This window comes from Amblyraja radiata, chromosome 9 (genome assembly GCF_010909765.2).
Source record: "Amblyraja radiata isolate CabotCenter1 chromosome 9, sAmbRad1.1.pri, whole genome shotgun sequence".
Taxonomy (NCBI): domain Eukaryota; kingdom Metazoa; phylum Chordata; class Chondrichthyes; order Rajiformes; family Rajidae; genus Amblyraja; species Amblyraja radiata.
In genome coordinates this window covers 55,208,487-55,229,015 of record NC_045964.1, presented here as the reverse complement: position 1 = coordinate 55,229,015, position 20,529 = coordinate 55,208,487, and the positions used below count along the sequence as shown (strand labels likewise).

At 49.3% G+C, this 20,529-nt stretch overlaps 1 protein-coding gene across 2 annotated transcripts in view; it reads left to right on the top strand.

Moving 5' to 3' along the window:
- The window catches only part of esr2 (estrogen receptor 2), an 88,834-nt gene that overhangs the window by 35,016 nt on the left and 33,289 nt on the right, over positions 1 to 20,529 (top strand). The window contains exons 1-3 of one of the 2 annotated variants that reach the window (XM_033027507.1): positions 2,601 to 2,789; positions 12,805 to 13,278; positions 14,575 to 14,738. In XM_033027507.1, coding sequence (XP_032883398.1) covers positions 12,878 to 13,278; positions 14,575 to 14,738 — 565 coding nt within the window. In that variant the 5' untranslated portion in view covers positions 2,601 to 2,789; positions 12,805 to 12,877. Of the gene's footprint in view, positions 1 to 2,600; positions 2,790 to 12,804; positions 13,279 to 14,574; positions 14,739 to 20,529 lie in introns of those variants that run through there. The other variant, XM_033027506.1, reaches the window with a different exon arrangement.

Genomic DNA, 20,529 nt, shown 5'->3' with positions numbered 1-20,529 from the left:
CCGGTTCTCTGGATGCTTTCTAGAGAGAGCTAGATAGGGCTCTTGAAGATAGCGGAGTCATAGAAACATAGAAACATAGAAACATAGAAATTAGGTGCAGGAGTAGGCCATTCAGCCCTTCGAGCCTGCACCGCCATTCAATATGATCATGGCTGATCATCCAACTCAGTATCCCGTACCTGCCTTCTCTCCATACCCTCTGATCCCCTTAGCCACAAGGGCCACATCTAACTCCCTCTTAAATATAGCCAATGAACTGGCCTCGACTACCCTCTGTGGCAGGGAGTTCCAGAGATTCACCACTCTCTGTGTGAAAAAAGTTCTTCTCATCTCGGTTTTAAAGGATTTCCCCCTTATCCTTAAGCTGTGACCCCTTGTCCTGGACTTCCCCAACATCGGGAGCAATCTTCCTGCATCTAGCCTGTCCAACCCCTTAAGAATTTTGTAAGTTTCTATAAGATCCCCTCTCAATCTCCTAAATTCTAGAGAGTATAAACCAAGTCTATCCAGTCTTTCTTCATAAGACAGTCCTGACATCCCAGGAATCAGTCTGGTGAACCTTCTCTGCACTCCCTCTATGGCAATAATGTCCTTCCTCAGATTTGGAGACCAAAACTGTACGCAATACTCCAGGTGTGGTCTCACCAAGACCCTGTACAACTGCAGTAGAACCTCCCTGCTCCTATACTCAAATCCTTTTGCTATGAAAGCTAACATACCATTCGCTTTCTTCACTGCCTGCTGCACCTGCATGCCCACTTTCAATGACTGGTGTACCATGACACCCAGGTCTCGCTGCATCTCCCCTTTTCCTAGTCGGCCACCATTTAGATAATAGTCTGCTTTCCTGTTTTTGCCACCAAAATGGATAACCTCACATTTATCCACATTATACTGCATCTGCCAAACATTTGCCCACTCACCCAGCCTATCCAAGTCACCTTGCAGTCTCCTAGCATCCTCCTCACAGCTAACACTGCCCCCCAGCTTCGTGTCATCCGCAAACTTGGAGATATTGCCTTCAATTCCCTCATCCAGATCATTAATATATATTGTAAATAGCTGGGGTCCCAGCACTGAGCCTTGCGGTACCCCACTAGTCACTGCCTGCCATTGTGAAAAGGACCCGTTTACTCCTACTCTTTGCTTCCTGTTTGCCAGCCAGTTCTCTATCCACATCAATACTGAACCCCCAATGCCGTGTGTTTTAAGTTTGTAAACTAATCTCTTATGTGGGACCTTGTCGAAAGCCTTCTGGAAGTCCAGATACACCACATCCACTGGTTCTCCCCTATCCACGCTACTAGTTACATCCTCGAGTCAGGGGATATGGGGAGAAGGCAGGAACGGGGTACTGATTGGGAATGATCAGCCATGATCACATTGAATGGCAGTACTGGCTCGAGGGGCCGAATGGCCTACTCCTGCACCTATTGTCTATTTAAAGGAGAAGTGTGATTATGTGTTTAGTGTGCATTTAGCAGATCTCATTCAATGCATAGACATGGTGGACCAAAGGGCATGTTTTTGTGCTGTACTCTTCAATGCTCGATGTTTTATTATGCCAGAATACACAGTGTATCACAGCTCTGATAGAAAAACATCTCTATCAGAAGACCGACTAAAAGTTCCAGTGCACCTTATCAACTGGTTCTCCCTGGTCTATTCTGCTGGATGCACTTCAGAACAGAGGATGTTGCCATGGTAAGGGCCTGAGCTACAAGGAGTGGTTGGGCAGGCCAGGATTTTATTCCTTGGAGCGCCGGAGGCTGAACCGAACCTTATCTTATCTTATAGAGGTCTATAAGGGGAATAGATCGGGTGGATGCACAGAGTCTTTTACCCAGGGGAGGGGAATCAAGAATCAGAGGACATTGGTTTAAGGTGAGGGGGGAAAGATTGAGGGGCAACTTTTTCACACATAGGGTGTGGGTGTATGGAACGAGCTGCTGGAGGAGGTAGTTGAGGCTGGGACTATCACAGCATTTGTGAAGTACATGGATAGGAAAGGTTTAGAGGGATATGGGCCAAATGTAGGCAAGTGGGACTAGTTTAGACAATAAACAATAGACAATAGACAATAGGTGCAGGAATAGGCCATTCGGCCCTTCGAGCCAGCACCGCCATTCAATGTGATCATGGCTGATCATCCCCAATCAGTACCCCGTTCCTGCCTTCTCCCCATATCCCCTGACTCCGCTAACTTTAAGAGCCCTATCTAGCTCTCTTGAAAGCATCCAGAGAACCGACCTCCACCTCCCACTGAGGCAGAGAATTCCACAGACTCACCACACCCTGTGAGAAAAAGTGTTTCCTCGTCTCCGTTCTAAATGGCTTACTCCTTATTCTTAAACTGTGTGTGGCCCCTGGTTCTGGACTCCCCCAACATCGGCAACATGTTTCCTGCCTCTAGCGTGTCCAAGCCCTTAACGATCTTGATTGATAATGAAGCTGCTGAAGCTTGCTGGGCCACTGTTAGCTGCCCTCTCTCTACCTGCCTCCACCCTCTCCCACTGCCATGCTCCACCCCCTGGCTCTGAGTTACTGCTCTCTCTGATCTTTGCCCCCGGCTGCCTGTCAGCCAGGAGTTTTAGTTCTGGCTGAAGTTCACCGCCGTGCTGGTTTGAGCAATGTGAAACAGCCGGCCCCAGCACCCCGATCTCTGGCAGCTGTCCCCCCCCCTGAGTCCACCCCCCCTCCCCCCACTCCGTCAGTCACCGGAGCCACCCCACCCCCAACCCCACCCCCCCACCACAGGGACACAGTCCCAGCCAACTGGGCCACTGCAGGTAAGTAGGGGGGGGGGGGGGGGGTGGAGTGGGGGGGGGGGGGGGGGGTGAGTAGTGGGATCTTGAGCGTCAGACTCACCTCGTCGTGTCGGTGGGTCTGGTACGCAGCTCGCGAAGAGTGTTGGCTGGTGATGAGGGCAGTGTGTCTTAACCACAGGAGTGTGTGTGTGTGAAGAGAGGGAGAGACTCCGCGCCTGACCCCTGGAGGAGTGTGTGATAGGAACATAGAAACATAGAAAATAGGTACAGGAGGAGGCCATTCGGCCCTTCGAGCCAGCACCGCCATTCATTTTGATCATGGCTGATCGTCCCCAATCAATAACCCGTGCCTGCCTTCTCCCCATATCCCTTGACTCCACTAGCCCCTAGAGCTCTATCTAACTCTCTCTTAAATCCATCCAGTGACGGCCTCCATTGCCCTCTGTGGCAGGGAATTCCATAAATTCACAACTCTCTGGGTGAAAAAGTTTTTTCTCACCTCAGTCTTAAATGACCTCCCCTTTTGTTCTAAGACTGTGGCCCCTGGTTCTGGACTCGCCCAACATTGGGAACATTTTTCCTGCATCTAGCTTGTCCAGTCCTTTTATGGGACAGCATAGACGGAGCTTCACTCTGTATCTGACACCTCGTTTTTAATAAAACAAAATGCTTTTATTCAAAACAAACGTAAATACAGAGCAGTAACACGATCTAATAACTGCCTCTATTGCCAGTTTACAAACAGTATTCAAAGTAATATATCGCCAACTTTATCGATAATACTCCATCCCCCACGGCGACCAGCGGTCTCGGCAGGCCTCCAGAGACAATAGACAATAGACAACAGGTGCAGGAGTAGACCTTCGAGCCGGCACCGCCATTCAATGTGACCATGGCTGATCATCCACAATCAGTACCCTGTTCCTGCCTTCTCCCCTGACTACACTATCTTTAAGAGCCCTATCTAGCTCTCTCTTGAAAGCCTCCAGAGAACCGGTCTCCACCGCCCTCTGAGGAAGAGAATTCCACAGACTCACAACTCTCTGTGGACACAGCGTGTTCCCTCTCCAGGGATACGGGCGTAGGCCCAGGATAGGAGCAGGCAGCTGACTGTGGAGCGACCATCAACTACCTACTGCCTGGACCCGCGAATGGCCATCTTGGCCAGGCCCAGGAGCAAACCGACAGTGAGACCCACCCCCCTCCCTCCCGACCGACCTCCCCCCCCCCCCCATGGTCTCTTCCTCGCCGCAGAAGTAACTGGATACCGGGAGTGTGTGATGGGGTGGTGTCAGGGCTGCCAACATTGGGTGAGAGTTGGGAGTGAGAAATTGCGAGAGACCAGGCCCGAGGGAGCATAGCGACTGGGGGAGGGGGGGGGGGAGGAGGAGGAGGAGGGGAGGGGGGGGAGGAGGCGAGGGGGAGGAGGAGGGGGGGGGAGGAGGGGAGGGGGGGAGGAGGAGGGGGGGGGGGAGGAGGAGGGGGGGGGAGGAGGAGGGTGTCCCCCTCCCATTGCAATTGTGCAATATGGTGCATACTGCAGCGAGTATTTTAACTTACACTTGAATACAATATATATGCTTTAAATTGGATTGGAGCGTTTTTGAAAGGGGGAGGCTGTGCTATCACTGATCACTGGCCTTGGGGGTACCCGGTGAGAGAGTGGAGCAACTGAGTGGGGAGAGGGTGTGGAAGAAGGGGATCCCCCCTCCAAGGGTAGGAACTTTTTGAAATTTGATGTATGGAGGTATGGACCAAAAGCAGGTAGCGTAGCTGGGACATGTTGGCGGGTGTGGGCAAATTACACCGAAGGGCCTGTTTTCACACTGTATCACTCTATGACTACATTATACCTCCATCATGCATGAATGCTTCAAAATCAAGTGGTGGAGTTTTATTACCATATACTCAAGCATAGAAACACAACTTGCAATATCCCGTGGTCAAGGGCAGAGCCGTTCCTAAACCAAGCTGTGATACATCCCGACAGTGTGCTTTCTACGGTGCGTCTGTAGAAGTTGGTGGGAGTCACTGTTGAATTCCCACAGTCTCCTCAGGAAGTCGTGGTGTTGCTGTGCCTTCCTGCCCGTCCTATCATTGTGCTTGGACCACCACAGATCATTGGTAATATTAAGCCAGAGGATTGGGGAACTTTTAAAGAACAACAGAAGGTAACGAAAAAGCCAATACGGGGAGAAAAGATGAAGTGCAAAGGTGAGCTAGCCAAGAATACGAAGGGGGATAGTAAAAGCTACTTTAGGTACGTGAAGTGGAAAAAAATAGTTAAGACAAATGTGGGTCCCTTGAAGAAAGAAACAGGTGAATTGTCTATTGTCTATACCGCTGGGGTGTAAACTACCCAAGCGTAATATGAAAGAAGATAAAAATGCTGGAGAAATTCAGTGGGTGAGGCAGCATCTATGGAGCAAAGGAATAGGTGACGTTTTGGGTCGAGACCCTTCTTCAGGCCCTTCACAGCTCAGCTCTCCCACAAGCCTACTGTCTCTGCCCAAGTAGGCTTGTGGGAGAGCTGAGCTGTGAAGGGCCTGAAGAAGGGTCTCGACCCAAAACGTCGCCTATTGCTTCTCTCCACAGATGCTGCCTCACCCGCTGAGTTCCTCCAGCATTTTTGTCTACCTATGGAATCTGAAGGGTAGCTTTTTCACACAGACGGTGATGGGTGTATGGAACAAGCTGCCAGAGGAGGTAGTTGAGGCTGGGACTATCCCTTTGTTTAAGAAACAGTTAGACAGGTACATAGATAGGACAGGTTTGGAAGGATATGGACCAAGCGCAGGCAGATGGGACTAGTGTAGCTGGGACATTGTTGGCCGGTGTGGGCGAGTTGGGCCGAAGGGCCTGTTTCCACGCTGTATCACTCTATGACTATAACAAGGAAATGGCAGACGAGTTGAACAGGTTCTTTGGTTCTGTCTTCACAAAGGAAAACATAAACAATCTCCCTGATATACTAGTGGACAAAAGACCTAGGGTGACGGACAAACTGAAGGAAATCCACATTAGTCAGGAAATGGTGTTGGATAGACTGATGGGACTGAAGGCTGATAAATCTCCAGGGCCTGATGGTCTGCATCCCAGGGTACGCAAGGAGGTGGCCCAGGAAATCGTGGACGCATTGATGATAATATTCCAATGTTCTACAGATTCTGGATCAGTTCCTGTGGATTGGAGGGTAGCTAATGTTATACCACTTTTTAAGAAAGGCGGGAGAGAGAAAACAGGGAATTGTAGACCAGTTAGCCTGACATCGGTGGTGGGGAAGTTGCTGGAGTCAATTATTAAAGATGAAATAGCCGAACATTTGGAAAGCAGTAACAGGATCGGTCCGAGTCAGCATGGATTTACGAAGTGGAAATCAAGCTTGACTAATCTTCTGGAATTTTTTGAGGATGTAACAAGTAAAATGGACAAGGGAGAGCCAGTGGATGTAGTGTACCTGGAGTATTGTGTGCAGTTTTGGTCCCCTAATTTGAGGACGGACATTCTTGCTATTGAGGGATAGCAGCGTAGGTTCACAAGGTTAATTATCGGGATGGCGGGACTGTCATATGCTGATCGAATGGAGCGACTGGGCTTGTATACTCTGGAATTTAGAAGGATGAGAGGAGATCTCATTGAAACATATAAGATTATTAAGGCATTGGACACGCTAAATGCAGGAAACATGTTCCCGATGTTGGGGGAGTCCAGAACCAGGGGCCACAGTTTAAGAATAAGGGGTAGGCCATTTAGAACGGAGATGAGGAAAAACATTTTCACCCAGAGAGTTGTGAATCTGTGGAATTCTCTGCCACAGAAGGCAGTGGAGGCCAATTCATTGGATGCATTCAATAGACAATAGACAAAAGGTGCAGGAGTAGGCCATTCGGCCCTTCGTGTCAGCACTGCCATTCAATGTGATCATGGCTGATCATCCCCAATCAGTACCTCGTTCCTGCCTTCTGCCCATATCCCTTGACTCTGCTATCTTTAAGATCCCTATCTAGCTCTCTTGAAAGTATCCAGATCACATTGAATGGCGGTGCTGGCTCGAAGGGCCGAATGGCCTACTCCTGCACTTATTGTCTATGTATCTATGTTGCACCAAGGAACGTGAAGCTGTCAACCATTTCCACTTCACCATTGATGCTGATTGGGGCATGTACTCCACCATCCTTCCTGCAGTCAGGAACGAGCTCCTTGGTCTTGGTGATTGAGGAAGAGGCGTTGGAGTCTTACCTTGGCCATAGCTTGAAAGTGGACCAATTGTTGGTTGCATTTATGCATAGTTAGGGTGGCACGGTGGCATAGCGATAGCTCACAGCGTCAGAGACCCGGGTTCGATCCTGACAACGGGCGCTGTCTGTACGGAATTTGTACGTTCTCCCCGTGACCTGCGTGGGTTTTCTCCAAGATGTTCGATTTCCTCCCACACTTCAAAGACGTGCAGGTTTGTAGGTTAATTGGCTTGGTATAAATATTTTTTAAATGTCCCTGGTTTGTGTAGGACAGTGTTTGTGTAGGCTCAGAGAAGACGGGGGATAAAAGGGGGCCAGTTACTTAAAATTGTAGAATTTTAACATTCACACAGTCGGGTTGTGGCCCACCCAAGCAGAATACGAGGTGCTGTTCCTCCAGTTTGTGTGTGGCCTCACCCTGGCAATGGAGGAGGCCCAGAATGGAAAGGTCAGTGTGGGAATAGGAAGGGGAGTTAAAATAGTTAGTAATCGACAGATCCAGCAGGCCTTGGTCATCCGAGCGCAAGTATCCATTGAAACTACGCCTGGTCTCGCTGATATACAGGGAGGCCACGGCAGATGCAGTAGGTGAGGTTAGAGGAGGTGCACGTGATCCTGTGACTCACCTGTAAGGACTGTCGGGGCTTTTTCAAGTGTCTGAATGCCTTTTAAAAGTAGTGACTGGATCTGATTCCACCACCTCCATTAACACTAAACGTTTAGTTCAGGGTCACAGCGTGGAAGTAGGCCCTTCGGACACCGAGTCTGCGCTCATCAGCAATCACCCGTTCACACTAGTTCAATGTTATCCCACTTTCTCAAAGGGAGGGCGTGCTTGACCAATCTGCTGGAATTCTTTGAAGAAGTAAAATAGCAGGACAGACAAAGGAGAGTCAGTAGACGTTGTTAACTTAGATTTTCAGAAAGTCTTTGATAAGGTGCCACACGTGAGGCTGCTAAGGAAGATGAGAGCCCACGGTATCAAAGGGCAGATACTAGCATGGATAGCAGGTTGGCTGGATGGCAGAAGACAAAGAGTGGCAATAAGATTGGGTGGGCAACGCGACTCACGTCGCAGCAGCCTCTGTAGTCCGTCTGTCGTTATTTTTTATTTTTTGTCTCGTTTGAATGTAGTTAAATGCTTTTTTTTTAGCACAGTGAGGAGGAGATTCACTGTGATGGATGTTTGTGTAAATTGGGTTGTGTCTTGGTTCTTTTTCTTGTTTGTATGACTGCAGAAACCAAATTTCGTTTGGACAACAAAATGACAACAAATAAATTGTATTGTATTGTATTGTAAAGGGGGCTTTTACTGGTTGGCTGCCAGTGACTAGTGGAGTTCCGCAGGGGTCGGTGCTGGGGCCGCTACTCTTCACGTTGTATATTAATGATTTGGACGAGGGGATTGAAGGCTTTGTGTCCAAGTTTGCGGATGGAACGTAAATAGGTGGAGGGACAGGTAGTGTAGAGAAAGCAGGGACTCTGCAGAAGGACTTGGACAGGTTGGGAGAGTGGGCAGAGAAGTGGCAGATGGAATATAGTTAGCAAAGTGTGGAGTCATGCATTTTGGTAGCAGGAATAAAGGTGTAGACTATTTTCTAAATGGGGAGAGAATCCAGAAATCGGAGGTGCAAAGGGACTTGGGAGTGCTGGTGCAGGATTCCCAAAAAGTTAATCTGGAAGTCGAATCGATAGCAAAGAAAGCAAACTCAATGCTAGCATTTATTTCGAGAGGGCTTGTATACAAAAACAGGGATGTAATGCTGAGGCTCTATAAGGCGCTGGTCAGGCCGCATTTGGAATATTGTGAACAATTTTGGGCACCATATCTGTGGAAGGATTTGCTGGCTCTGGAGAGGGTCCAGAGGATGTTTACAAGAATGATCCCAGGTTAACCTGTAATGAGCGTTTGTCGGCACTGGGCCTGTACTCGCTGGAGTTTAGAAGAATGAGAGGAGACCTCATTGAAACGTACAGAATAGTGAAAGGCTTGGATAGAGTGGATGTGGAAAGTTTCCACTAGTGGGAGAGTCTAGGACCAGAGGTCACAGCCTCAGAATTAAAGGATGTTCTTTTAGGAAAGAGATGAGGAGAAATGTCTTTATCAGAGGGTGGTGAATCTGTGGAATTCTTCGCCACAGAAGACTGTGGAGGCCAAGTCAGTGGATATTTTTAAGGCAGAGATAGATAGATTTTTGATTAGTACAGGTGTCAGAGGTTATGGGGAGAAGGCAGGAGAATGGGGTTAGGAGGGAGAGATAGATCAGCCATGATTGAATGGCAGAGTAGACTTGATGGGCCGAATGACCTAATTCTTCTCCTATCACTTATGACCTTATGACATCTGCATCCTTGCCTTGAGCAACCTGCCTCAATATTCACAACACAGCCACGTCAGTCAGGAAGGGAAAGCCTCCAGATTCAGAGACAGTTTTTTCCCAGACGTTATCAGGCAACTGAACCATCCTATCACCAACTAGAGAGTGCTGCATGATTGGCAGCCCTGCCAACAGTCTGTCTGTTTTTTCGTCTTTTTTTTAATGTTTAGTTTGTGTTCAAAGTTTGTATAAATGTTTTCTGGTTTGTTTTATGTGGGGGTGGGGGGAGGGGGAAACTTTGTTTCAGTTTCTTACCTTCCTGGAGATGAGATTATTTTCCGGATCGCATCTCCAGTCACTCTGCAGCCTACCATCGATGGAGCTGGAGGCATCGTCGGACTGACCTTGGGCCCCACCGCGGGGGCGTGGACTTAACATCGGAGCTGATCCCTTGCCTGGGATCACTCTCACCGCGGCCTGCGGACTTACCATCAAGAGCTCGTAGTCTCGGGAGAGACCGAGTCGAGAAGCTCCAATAACACAGAGGTTCGACCAGCCCCGACTCGGGGTCCGATCGCCCGGCGCGGCAGAGCTGACATCCCCCCGATGCAGGAGCCGATTGCCTCGATGCAGAGGGCCCAAACGCCGCCGGCTACGGGAGTCAAGATCATCCCGTCAACGGAGGCTTGAGGCCCCCGACCACGGGAGAGCAAAGAAGGGAAGAGATTTGAACTTTTTTTCGCCTTCCATCACAGTGAGGAATGTGGAGGAGTCACTGTGGTGGATGTTCATGTTAAAATGTGTTTTGTGTGTTCCGTTGCTTTATATTTGTATGACTGACTTGGCAAATGAAATTGCTCGTATGTTGCAAAACATACTTGACTAATAAAGTATTATTGTGATTGTGACTAGAGTGCGGTCCTGACCTACAATCTACCTCATTGGAGACTCTCGGACAATCTTTAATCAGACTTTACTGGACTTTATCTTACACTAAACATGATTCTCTTTATCCTGTTTCTGTACACTGGGAGATTGTAACCAAGTTTAGTTTAGTTTATCGTCACTATTGGGCTTGTACACTCTGGAGTTTAGAAGGACGAGAGGGTATCTCATTGAAACATATAAGATTGTTAAGGACACACTAGAGGCAGGAAACATGTTCCTGATGTTGGGGGAGTCCAGAACCAGGGGCCATAATTTAAGAATAAGGAGTAAGCCATTTAGAGCGGAGACAAGGAAACACTTTTTCTCACAGAGAGTGGTGAATCTGTGGAATTCTCTGGCTCAGAGGGCGGTGGAGGCAGGTTCTCTGGATGCTTTAAAGAGAGAGCTAGGTATGGCACTTAAAAATAGCGGAGTTAGGGGATATGGGGAGAAGGCAGGAATGGGGTACTGATTGGGGATGATCAGACATGATCACATTGAATGGCGGTCCTGGCTCGAAGGGCCAAATGGCCTACTCCTGCACCTATTATCTATTGTCTATTGTCACGTGTACCGTGAAAAGCTTTTACAGCTTGGTGTACCAACCAGTCAGCGTAAAAACTCCACGTGATTGCAATCGAGCCATCCACAGTGTACAGACACACGATAAAGGGAATAACGTGTAGTGCAAGATAAAGTCCAGTAAAGTCCGATTAAAGATAGTCCGTGGGTCTCCACTGAGGTAAGTGGTAGGTCGGGACTGCTCTCTAGTTGTTGAGAGGATGGTTCAGTTGCCTGATAATAGATAATCTTTCTGCTGACTGGTTAGCACACAACAAAATAGCTTTTCACTGTACCTCGGTACACGTGACAATAAACTAAACTAACTTAAACTGTACCGAGCTACAGCAAAAAGCTTCTTTTGTTGTGCCCTATCCACTCAGCGGAATGACTGTTAGTTATCAAATTGAAGGTGGGTCTCGACCTGAAACATCACCCATTCCTTCTCTCCAGAGATGCTGCCTGTCCCGCTGAGTTACTCCAGCTTTTTGTGTCTATCTTCAGTGTAAACCAGCATCTGCAGTTCCTTCCTACACATTAGTTATCAGGCAACTGAATCGTCCTATTAACAGCCAGAGAGCGGTTTGGATCTCTAATCTAAACTAACTAAACGGGGGCTGGGGAGAGATTGGTGCTGAGCCTGTCTGGATTATTGTATTTCTGGACCAACAGAGCTCAGGTGATAATAGACAATCGACAATAGACAATAGGTGCAGGAGTAGGCCATTCGGCCCTTCGAGCCAGCACCGCCATTCAATGTGATCATGGCTGATCATCCCCAATCAGTACCCCGTTCCTGCCTTCTCCCCATATCCCCTGACTCCACTATCTTTAAGAGCCCTATCTAGCTCCCTCTTGAAAGTATCCAGAGAACTTGCCTCCACCGCCCTCTGAGGCAGAGAATTCCACAGACTCACCACTCTCTGTGAGAAAAAGTGTTTCCTCGTCTCCGTTCTAAATGGCTTACTCCTTATTCTTAAACTGTGGCCCCTGGTTCTGGACTCCCCCAACATCAGGAACATGTTTCCTGCCTCTAGCGTGTCCAAACCATTAACAATTTTACATGTTTCAATAAGATACCCTCTCACCCTCCAGAGTATACAAGCCCAGCTGCTCCATTCTCTCAGCATATGACAGTCCCGCCATCCCGGGAATAATGAACCAATATCCCGTTACTATCTCCCCTCACCTGTATCTCCGTGCCAGAAACATCAATACAACTGGTATAACATGAAGCTGAATGTGAATGGACTTAGCTAACCGACCCCAGTCTCCCACCCCACCCCCCCCCCCCCCCACCCCCAGCTTTTCCCTCCCCCCACCTGGCTGCCACCATCCCTCCCCTCCCCCCCCCCCCCCCACCTCTTTGCCCCCCCAAACCCCCCCCCCCCCCCGAGCGCAATGGGAAACACCTGCCTGCTCTTTGCTCTCAGCCTCTGGAGTGAATCCCTTTAATCCACTGTCTCCAACACAAAGCTGACCTCGTTATATTGGGTCGACACAAAGTGCTGGAGTTAGGCAGCATCTTTGGAGAGAAGGGGAAGGTGACGTTTTGGTGGAGGCCCTTCTTTCAGAGTCTGATTGTAATGCGCGATTGCAGAGCCACTTCTGGGATCAGAACACACACACACACACACACACACACACACACGCACACACGCACACACGCACACACGCACACACGCACACACACACACACACACACACACACACACACACACACTGTTGCTGGCCGTGGGCACCATCTTGGATATTGTAGGGCAGCAACTGTCCTTCTGCGCCACTGTGCCGTGCTCTTCCCTGGTCTACAGGGACAGGACAGGGATGTGGGCCACACGCGGGCGGGTGGGGCTAGTGTAGCTGGGGCATGTTGGTTGGTGTGGGAAAGTTGGGCCTAGGGGGCCTGTTTCTGGATGAGTTGGGCCTAGGGGCCTGTTTCTACAATGTGTGACTCTGACTCTCTCCCCCCTCCCCCCCCGCACCCCAATGCAGGGAGAAGACGCAATGGTTTTTTGAGCGGCGATCTCCCAGCACGTTTCTGCTGCGTGGGAGCGCTGCAACGGGCATGGCCTCCAGCGCTGCAGCGACGGGGAGGAAGGAGCCACAGGAGCTGCAGGAGTTCAGGCCCGACGGGCCGGAGCTGCAGCTGAAGGGATCGCCCGCAGCGCCGCAGTACGGCAGCGGCTTGCCGGGACTTTCGGAGCACGGGCCGGTGTGCATGGCGGCTCCGTACGGGGAGGGGCGGCATGACTACCCGGGCCTGGCCTTCTACAGCCCATCCCTGCTCGGCTACGAGGCCAACAGTGACGGCCCCTACGTCCGTCAGAGCCTCAGCCCCTCACTCTACTGGTCAGCTTCCGGACACCTCTCCCCCATCGCCCTGCACTGCCAGACACCCCTCGTCTACACCGAGCCCTCACGCACTCCCTGGGGCGAACTCCGGCCCGGAGAACAGCACACACCCAGGTAAGGCCAGCCCCTCCATCACACACACACCCTCCTCCCTCCCTCCCTCCCTCCTTCCCTCCCTCCCCCTCTCTCCCTTCTTACCTTCCTCTCTCCCTCCATCTCTCTCACCCCCCCCCCCCCAAGAGAGAGCTAGATAGGGCTCTTAAAAATAGCGGAGTCAGGGAATATGGGGAGAAGGCAGGAACGGGGTACTGATTGGGGATGATCAGCCATGATCACATTGAATGGCAGTGCTGGCTCGAAGGGCCGAATGGCCTACTCCTGCACCTATTGTTTATTATCTATTGTGAGGCGAAAACGAGCTCCCTCCCCCATCCCTCCGTCCGTCCCATCTCATGTCAAATCATAAGTGATAGGAGTAGAATTAGGCCATTCGGCCCATCAAGTCTACTCCGCCAGTCAATCGCGGCTGATCTCTCTCTCCCTCCTCATCCCATTATAGTTTTTATTTAGTTTTGGAGATACAGCACGGAAACAGGCCCTTCGGCCCACCGGGTCCGTGCCGACCAGCGATTCCCGCACATTAACACTATCCTACACCCACTAGGGACAATGTTTACATTTACCAAGCCAATTAACCTACAAACCTCTATGTCTTTGGAGGGTGAGAGAATCTAACTGAAGATCCCAGAGAAAACCCACGCAGGTCAACGAACAAACTCCGTACAGACAGCACCCGTAGTCGGGATCGAACCCGGGTCTCCAGCGCTGCATTTGCTGTAAGGCAGCATCTCTACCGCTGCGCCACCGTGACTGCCCTCCTGTATTCTCCTGCCTTCTCCACATAACCCTGACACCCGTACTAATCAAGAATCTATCCCTGTCTTAAAAATATCCACTGACTTGGCCTCCACAGCATTCTGTGGCAATGTATTCCACAGACTAAAGAAATTCCTCCTCATCTCCTTCTTAAAGGAACATCCTTTAATTCTGAGTGTGACCTCAGGTCCGAGGCTGTCCCACTAGTGGAAACATCCTCTCCACATCCACTCTATCCAAGCATATCGGATTTCACCATCACCCTTCCTCGAAGCCAATTCTCTAGAACAGCCCACCATGTGGCACCTTGTCAAAGGTCTTGCTGAAGTCCATGTAGGCAACATCTACGACCTTGCCCTGTTCAACCTTCCTGGTTACTTTAGTTTAGTTTAGAGATGCAGCTGAGAAACGGACCCTTCAGCCCAATGAGTCCACGTTGGCCAGCGATCTCCTCTTCACACTGGTTCTCTTATCCCTCCTTCTCATCCACTCCCTGCACATTAGGGAATACAGGGCCGGTGTTTGTTTCCGCAGGGAGGGGGTGAAGAAGAAGCTGCCGCCCACGGACTCGGCTAACGGCGTGTGTGGCCGCCGGGACGCCCATTACTGCGCCGTCTGCAACGACTTTGCCTCGGGCTATCACTACGGTGTGTGGTCGTGCGAGGGATGTAAGGCCTTCTTCAAACGCAGCATCCAAGGTAGGGATGAGGGAGGGAGGGAGGGAGGGAGGGAGGGAGGGAAGAGCGTCACAGGTTGATAGCTTGGTCAAGAAGGCTTTTGGCACATTGGCCATCAGTCAGAGTATTGTGAAGTTGGGAGGACATGTTACGTGTGTGCAAGGCGTTGGTGAGTCTGCATTTGGAGCGTTGTGTTCATCTTTAGGTCACCCTGCTGTTGGAAAGATGTCGTCAAGCTGGAAAGAGCGCAGAGAACATTTTCGAGGATGTTGCCAGGACTCGTGGGCCTGAGCTACAGGGAGAGGTTGGGGCAGGCTGGGACTCTATTCCTTGGAGCGCAGGAGGATGAGGGGTGATATTATGAATGAATAAGTTTATTGGCCAAGTATTCACATACAAGGAATTTGCCTTGGTGCTCCGCCCGCAAGTGACAACATGACATACAGTGACAGTTCGGAATGACACATAAGACATTAAACATTAATAATAAAACATTATCGATTAAACATGTGAATTAAATAAAATACCAAAATACCTAAAATAGTGTATAAAATCATGAGGAGAATAGATAGGGTGAATGTACACAGTTTTTTTAATCCAGTGTAGGGGAATCAAGAACCAGACATACAGTAGGTTTAAGGTGAGAGAGACAAGATTTAATAGGAACCTGAGGGGCAACTTTTTCACACAGAGGGTGCTGGGTGTAAGGAACAAGCTGCCTGAGGAGATAGTTGAGGCTGGGACTATCACAACTTTTAAAATACTTTTGCACGTTGGTCGGCGTGATCAAGTTGGACAAAGGGCCAGTTTTTGTGCATTGTGACTGTGTGATATCCTGAGCCCTAAACATTAGACAGAGTATATTTATTGGGGCACATTTGAGAGCCACGGTAACTATTGTAGAGCTAGTGCACGACTTCCATCTGGCGGAGTTGTGTTTGTGTTGTCCATGGCAACCGACAGCTTCTGCCCAATGGTCTAAGTGCTGCAGATAATCTGTACTCACAACCTATACTTGAGGAAACCACTTTTCAAATTGATTGAATTTCAGTTAAGCTTCAATTTGGCTGCCAGCGTTTAAACCCTGCCTCAATTTCCCAGGGAGTGAGTGGGTCACTCGCTGTATAACTGCACAGACTCTGGCTGGAGCGAGCTGCCGGAGGAGGTAGTTCAGGCTGGGACTATCGCAACCTTTAAGAAACGGTTAGACAGGTACATGGACAGAACAGGTTGGGGGGATATGGACCAAGCGCAGCCAGGTGGGACTAGTGTAGATTGTTAAGGGTTTGGACAGGCTAGAGGCAGGAAACATGTTCCCTATGTTGGGGGAGTCCAGAACCAGGGGCCACACACAGTTTAAGAATAAGGGGTAAGCCATTTAGAACAGAGACGAGGAAACACTTTTTCTCACAGAGAGTTGTGAGTCTGTGGAATTCTCTGCCTCAGAGGGCGGTGGAGGCAGGTTCTCTGGATACTTTCAAGAGAGAGTTGGATAGGGCTCTTAAAAATAGCGGAGTCAGGGGATATTTGGAGAAGGCAGGAACGGGGTACTGATTGGGGATGATCAGCCATGATCACATTGAATGGCGGTGCTGGCTCGAAGGGCCAAATGGCCTACTCCTGCACCTATTGTCTATTGTCTATTGTAGCTGGGATATGTTGGGTCAGTGTGGGCAAGTTGGGCCGAAGGGCCTGTTTCCACACTGTATCACTCTGTGCCTCTATGAGTCACTGTGTGTAACTGTACAGATGGTATGGAGTTATACAGCATGATAACAGACCCTTCTGTCCAACGTGTTCATGCCAACCATCTTGGCTAACTATGCCCACATTTGGCCCATATCCCTCTAAACCTGTCCGATCCATGTACCTGTTGAAAAGTCATTTAGCCTCTGGCAATTCGGTCCATACACCCACCACCCTCTGTGTGAAAAAGATGCCCCCTTAGGTTCCTATTAAATCTTTCCACTATCACCTTAAACCTATGTCTATTTTAGAGAGTTTAAACAGGCCCTTCAGCCCACCAAGTCCCCATCGACCAACGATCACTCCGTCCATAGAAAACATTAAAAAATAGGTGCAGGAGTAGGCCTTCGAGCCAGCGCCACCATTCAATGTGATCATAGCTCATCATCTAAAATCAGTACCATGTTCCTGCTTTTTCCCCATATCCCTTGATTCCTTTAGCCCCAAGAGCTAATTCTAACTCTCTTTTGAAAATATCCAGTGAATTGGTCTCCACTGCCTTCTGTGGCAGAGAATTCCACAGATTCACAACTCTCTGGGTGAAAACGTGTTTCCTCATCTCAGTCCTAAATGGCCTACCCCTTATTCTTAAACTGTGACCCCTGGTCCTGGACGCCTCCAACATCGGGAACATATTTTCTGCATCTGACCAATCCTTTAAGAATTTTCTATGTTTCTATGAGATATCCTCTCATCCTTCTAAATCCCAGTGAATACAAGCCCAGTCGACCCATTCTTTCATCATACTGTATGTCGGTACGCTAGCACAATGCTACACGCTGGGGACAATTTACAATCTTTATAGAAGCCAATTAATCTACAAACCTGCACATCTTTGGAGTGTGGGAGGAAACTGGAGCACCCGGAGAAAACCCACGCAGGTCACATAGAGAATGTACAAACTCCGTACAGACAGCGCCCGTAGTCAGGATCGAACCTGGGTCTCTGGCGCTGTGAGGCAGCAACTCTACCGCTGCGCCACCGTGCCGTCCTGAGGTTGCTGATTCCTCGATCCTGGGGAAAACACTGCTGTTGTTCACCTTATCTGTGTCCCTCTATAATCAAACACTCCAGATCACCCAGCCTATCCACTCTCTCCTTCTCACTCAAACCCTTGTCAGCCTCCTCTGCATCCTTTTCACCTGAATGGCATCCTTACTATAGCTGGGTGACCACAACTGTATAATACCGTATACAAGGGCAGCACAGTGCAGGTTCAATCCTCACCTCGGGTACTGTCGATGTCGAGTTATAAGGTCATACGATCATAAGTAATAGGAGCAGAATTAGGCCATTTGGCCCATCGTCCACTCCACCATTCAATCATGGCTGATCTATCTCTACCTCCTAACCCCATTCTCCTGCCTTCTCCCCATAACCCCTGACACCCGTACTAATCAAGAATCTATCTATCTCTGCCTTAAAAATATACACTGACTTGGCCCCTTGACTGAACATGTGGCAAAGAATTCCACAGATTCACCACGCTCTGATAAAAATCTATCTATCTATGCCTTGACTTGTCCTAGACTATCCCACTAGTGGAAACATCCTCTCCATATCCACTCTATCCAGGCCTTTCACTATTCTGTATGTTTCAATGAGGTCCCCCCTCATTCTTCTAAACTCCAGCGAGTACAGGCCCAGTGCCGACAAACGCTCATTATATGTTAACCTACTCATTCCTGGGATCATTCTTGTAAACCTCCTCTGGACCCTCTCCAGAGCCAGCACATCCTTCCTCAGATATGGGGCCCAAAACTGTTCACAATATTCCAAATGCGGCCTGACCAGTGCCTTATAGAGCCTCAGCATTACATCCCTGTTTTTGTATACAAGCCCTCTTGAAATAAATGCTAGCATTGAGTTTGCTTTCTTTACTACCGATTCGAATTGCAGATTAACTTTTTGGGAATCCTGCACCAGCACTCCCAAGTCCCTTTGCACCTCCGATTTCTGGATTCTCTCCCCATTTAGAAAATAGTCTACGCCTTTATTCCTGCTACCAAAATGCATGACTCCACACTTTGCTACACTATATTCCATCTGCCACTTCTCTGCCCACTCTCCCAACCTGTCCAAGTCCTTCTGCAGAGTCCCTGCTTTCTCTACACTACCTGCCCCTCCACCTATTTTCGTATCATCCGCAAACTTGGCCACAAAGCCTTCAATCCCCTCGTCCAAATCATTAATATACAACGTGAAGAGTAGCGGCCCCAGCACCGACCCCTGCGGAACTCCACTAGTCACTGGCAGCCAACCAGTAAAAGCCCCCTTTATTGCCACTCTTTGTCTTCTGCCATCCAGCCAACCTGCGATCCACGCTAGTATCTGCCCTTTGATACCGTGGGCTCTCATCTTCCTTAGCAGCCTCACGTGTGGCACCTTATCAAAGGCTTTCTGAAAATCTACTTTCTCTGTCCTGCTATTTACTTTCTCTGTCCTGCTACTTATTTCCAGCAGATTCGTCAAGCAAGACCTCCCCTTTCACAAAGCTGTGCTGACTTACACCTATTTTTTCGTGAATTTCTAAGTACTCCGTAACCTCATCCTTTATAATGGAATCTGAAATCTTACCAACCAGTGAAGTCAGACTAATCGGCCTGTAATTCCCACTATTCTGCTTTGCTCCCTTCTTGTGCAGCGGGGTAATATTAGCAATTGTCCAAGCATCTGGGACCTAGATGTAAAAGTGTGTAGACCAGATGGAAGGTTTGGTGGAATGTTGGCAGATGGTTGATCGCTGAAGCTTGTACCAAACCGTGGTAACACACCCACCACAACAATGCAACAATCCTCATTGACGATAGGATAGAACTAGTATGTGGGGATCGCTGGTCGGCTTGGACTCGATGGGCCAAAGGGTCTGTATCCACACTGTATCTCTACACTTCAAATCTGGTCTCGCCAACATCTTGTACAGCTGCAAAATGACATCCCAACGCCTGTAGATACAAGCAAGTGCAGATGGTGGTTTACAGTGCTGGTGTAACTCAGCGGGTCAGGCAGCATCTGTGGAGGACATGGATGGGTGACGTTTCACAGAGTGCTGGTGTAACTCAGCGGGTCAGGCAGCATCTGTGGAGAACATGGATGGGTGACGTTTCACAGAGTGCTGGTGTAACTCAGCGGGTCAGGCAGCACCTGTGGAGAACATGGATAGGTGACGTTTCACAGAGTGCTGGTGTAACTCAGCGGGTCAGGCAGCATCTGTGGAGAACATGGATAGGTGACGTTTCACAGAGTGCTGGAGTAACTCAGCGGGTCAGGCAGCATCTGTGGAGAACATGGATGGGTGACGTTTTGGGTCAGACTTTCTTCACCTATCCATGTTCTCCAGACATGCTGCCTGGCCCGCTGAGTTACTCCAACACCTTGTGTCCCCTCACATAATGCCCTGACCGATGAAGGCCAACGTGCCGAAGGTCCTTCAGCACTCTGTCCACTCTGTCACCAGCTTCAGAGACCCCTTGGTGTCTACCCTCCCACAAACTCCCCATGGCCCAGCTGCTTGTGACATGCGTATGACGAGTGTACGCCTTGCTTGTCCATGTGTCCGGTGTGATTGGACTGGGTAGTACACAACCAAAGCTCATCACTGTATCTGGGTACACAGGACAATAATACCCATACACTGTGGAAGGCCGGCCCCGATCTGCATTACCAAAATGCAAAACAAATCGGCAAAAGTCCAAATTGCCCAACAATGTCGATGTTTCTGTAGTGGTTATTACCAAACATCTACAGATGTTGCTGTGTAGGGTGGTGCCAAATGAATACAGATGTTACTGTGAAGGACAATGTGAAACATACAGATGTTGGTCTGGACATTGTGGAACATAGAAACATAGAAACATAGAAAATAGGTGCAGGAGTAGGCCATTCGGCCCTTCGAGCCTGCACCGCCATTCAATATGATCATGGCTGATCACCCAACTCAGTATCCTGTACCTGCCTTCTCTCCATACCCCCTGATCCCTTTAGCCACAAGGGCCACATCTAACTCCCTCTTAAATATAGCCAATGAACTGGCCTCAACTACCTTCTGCGGCAGAGAATTCCAGAG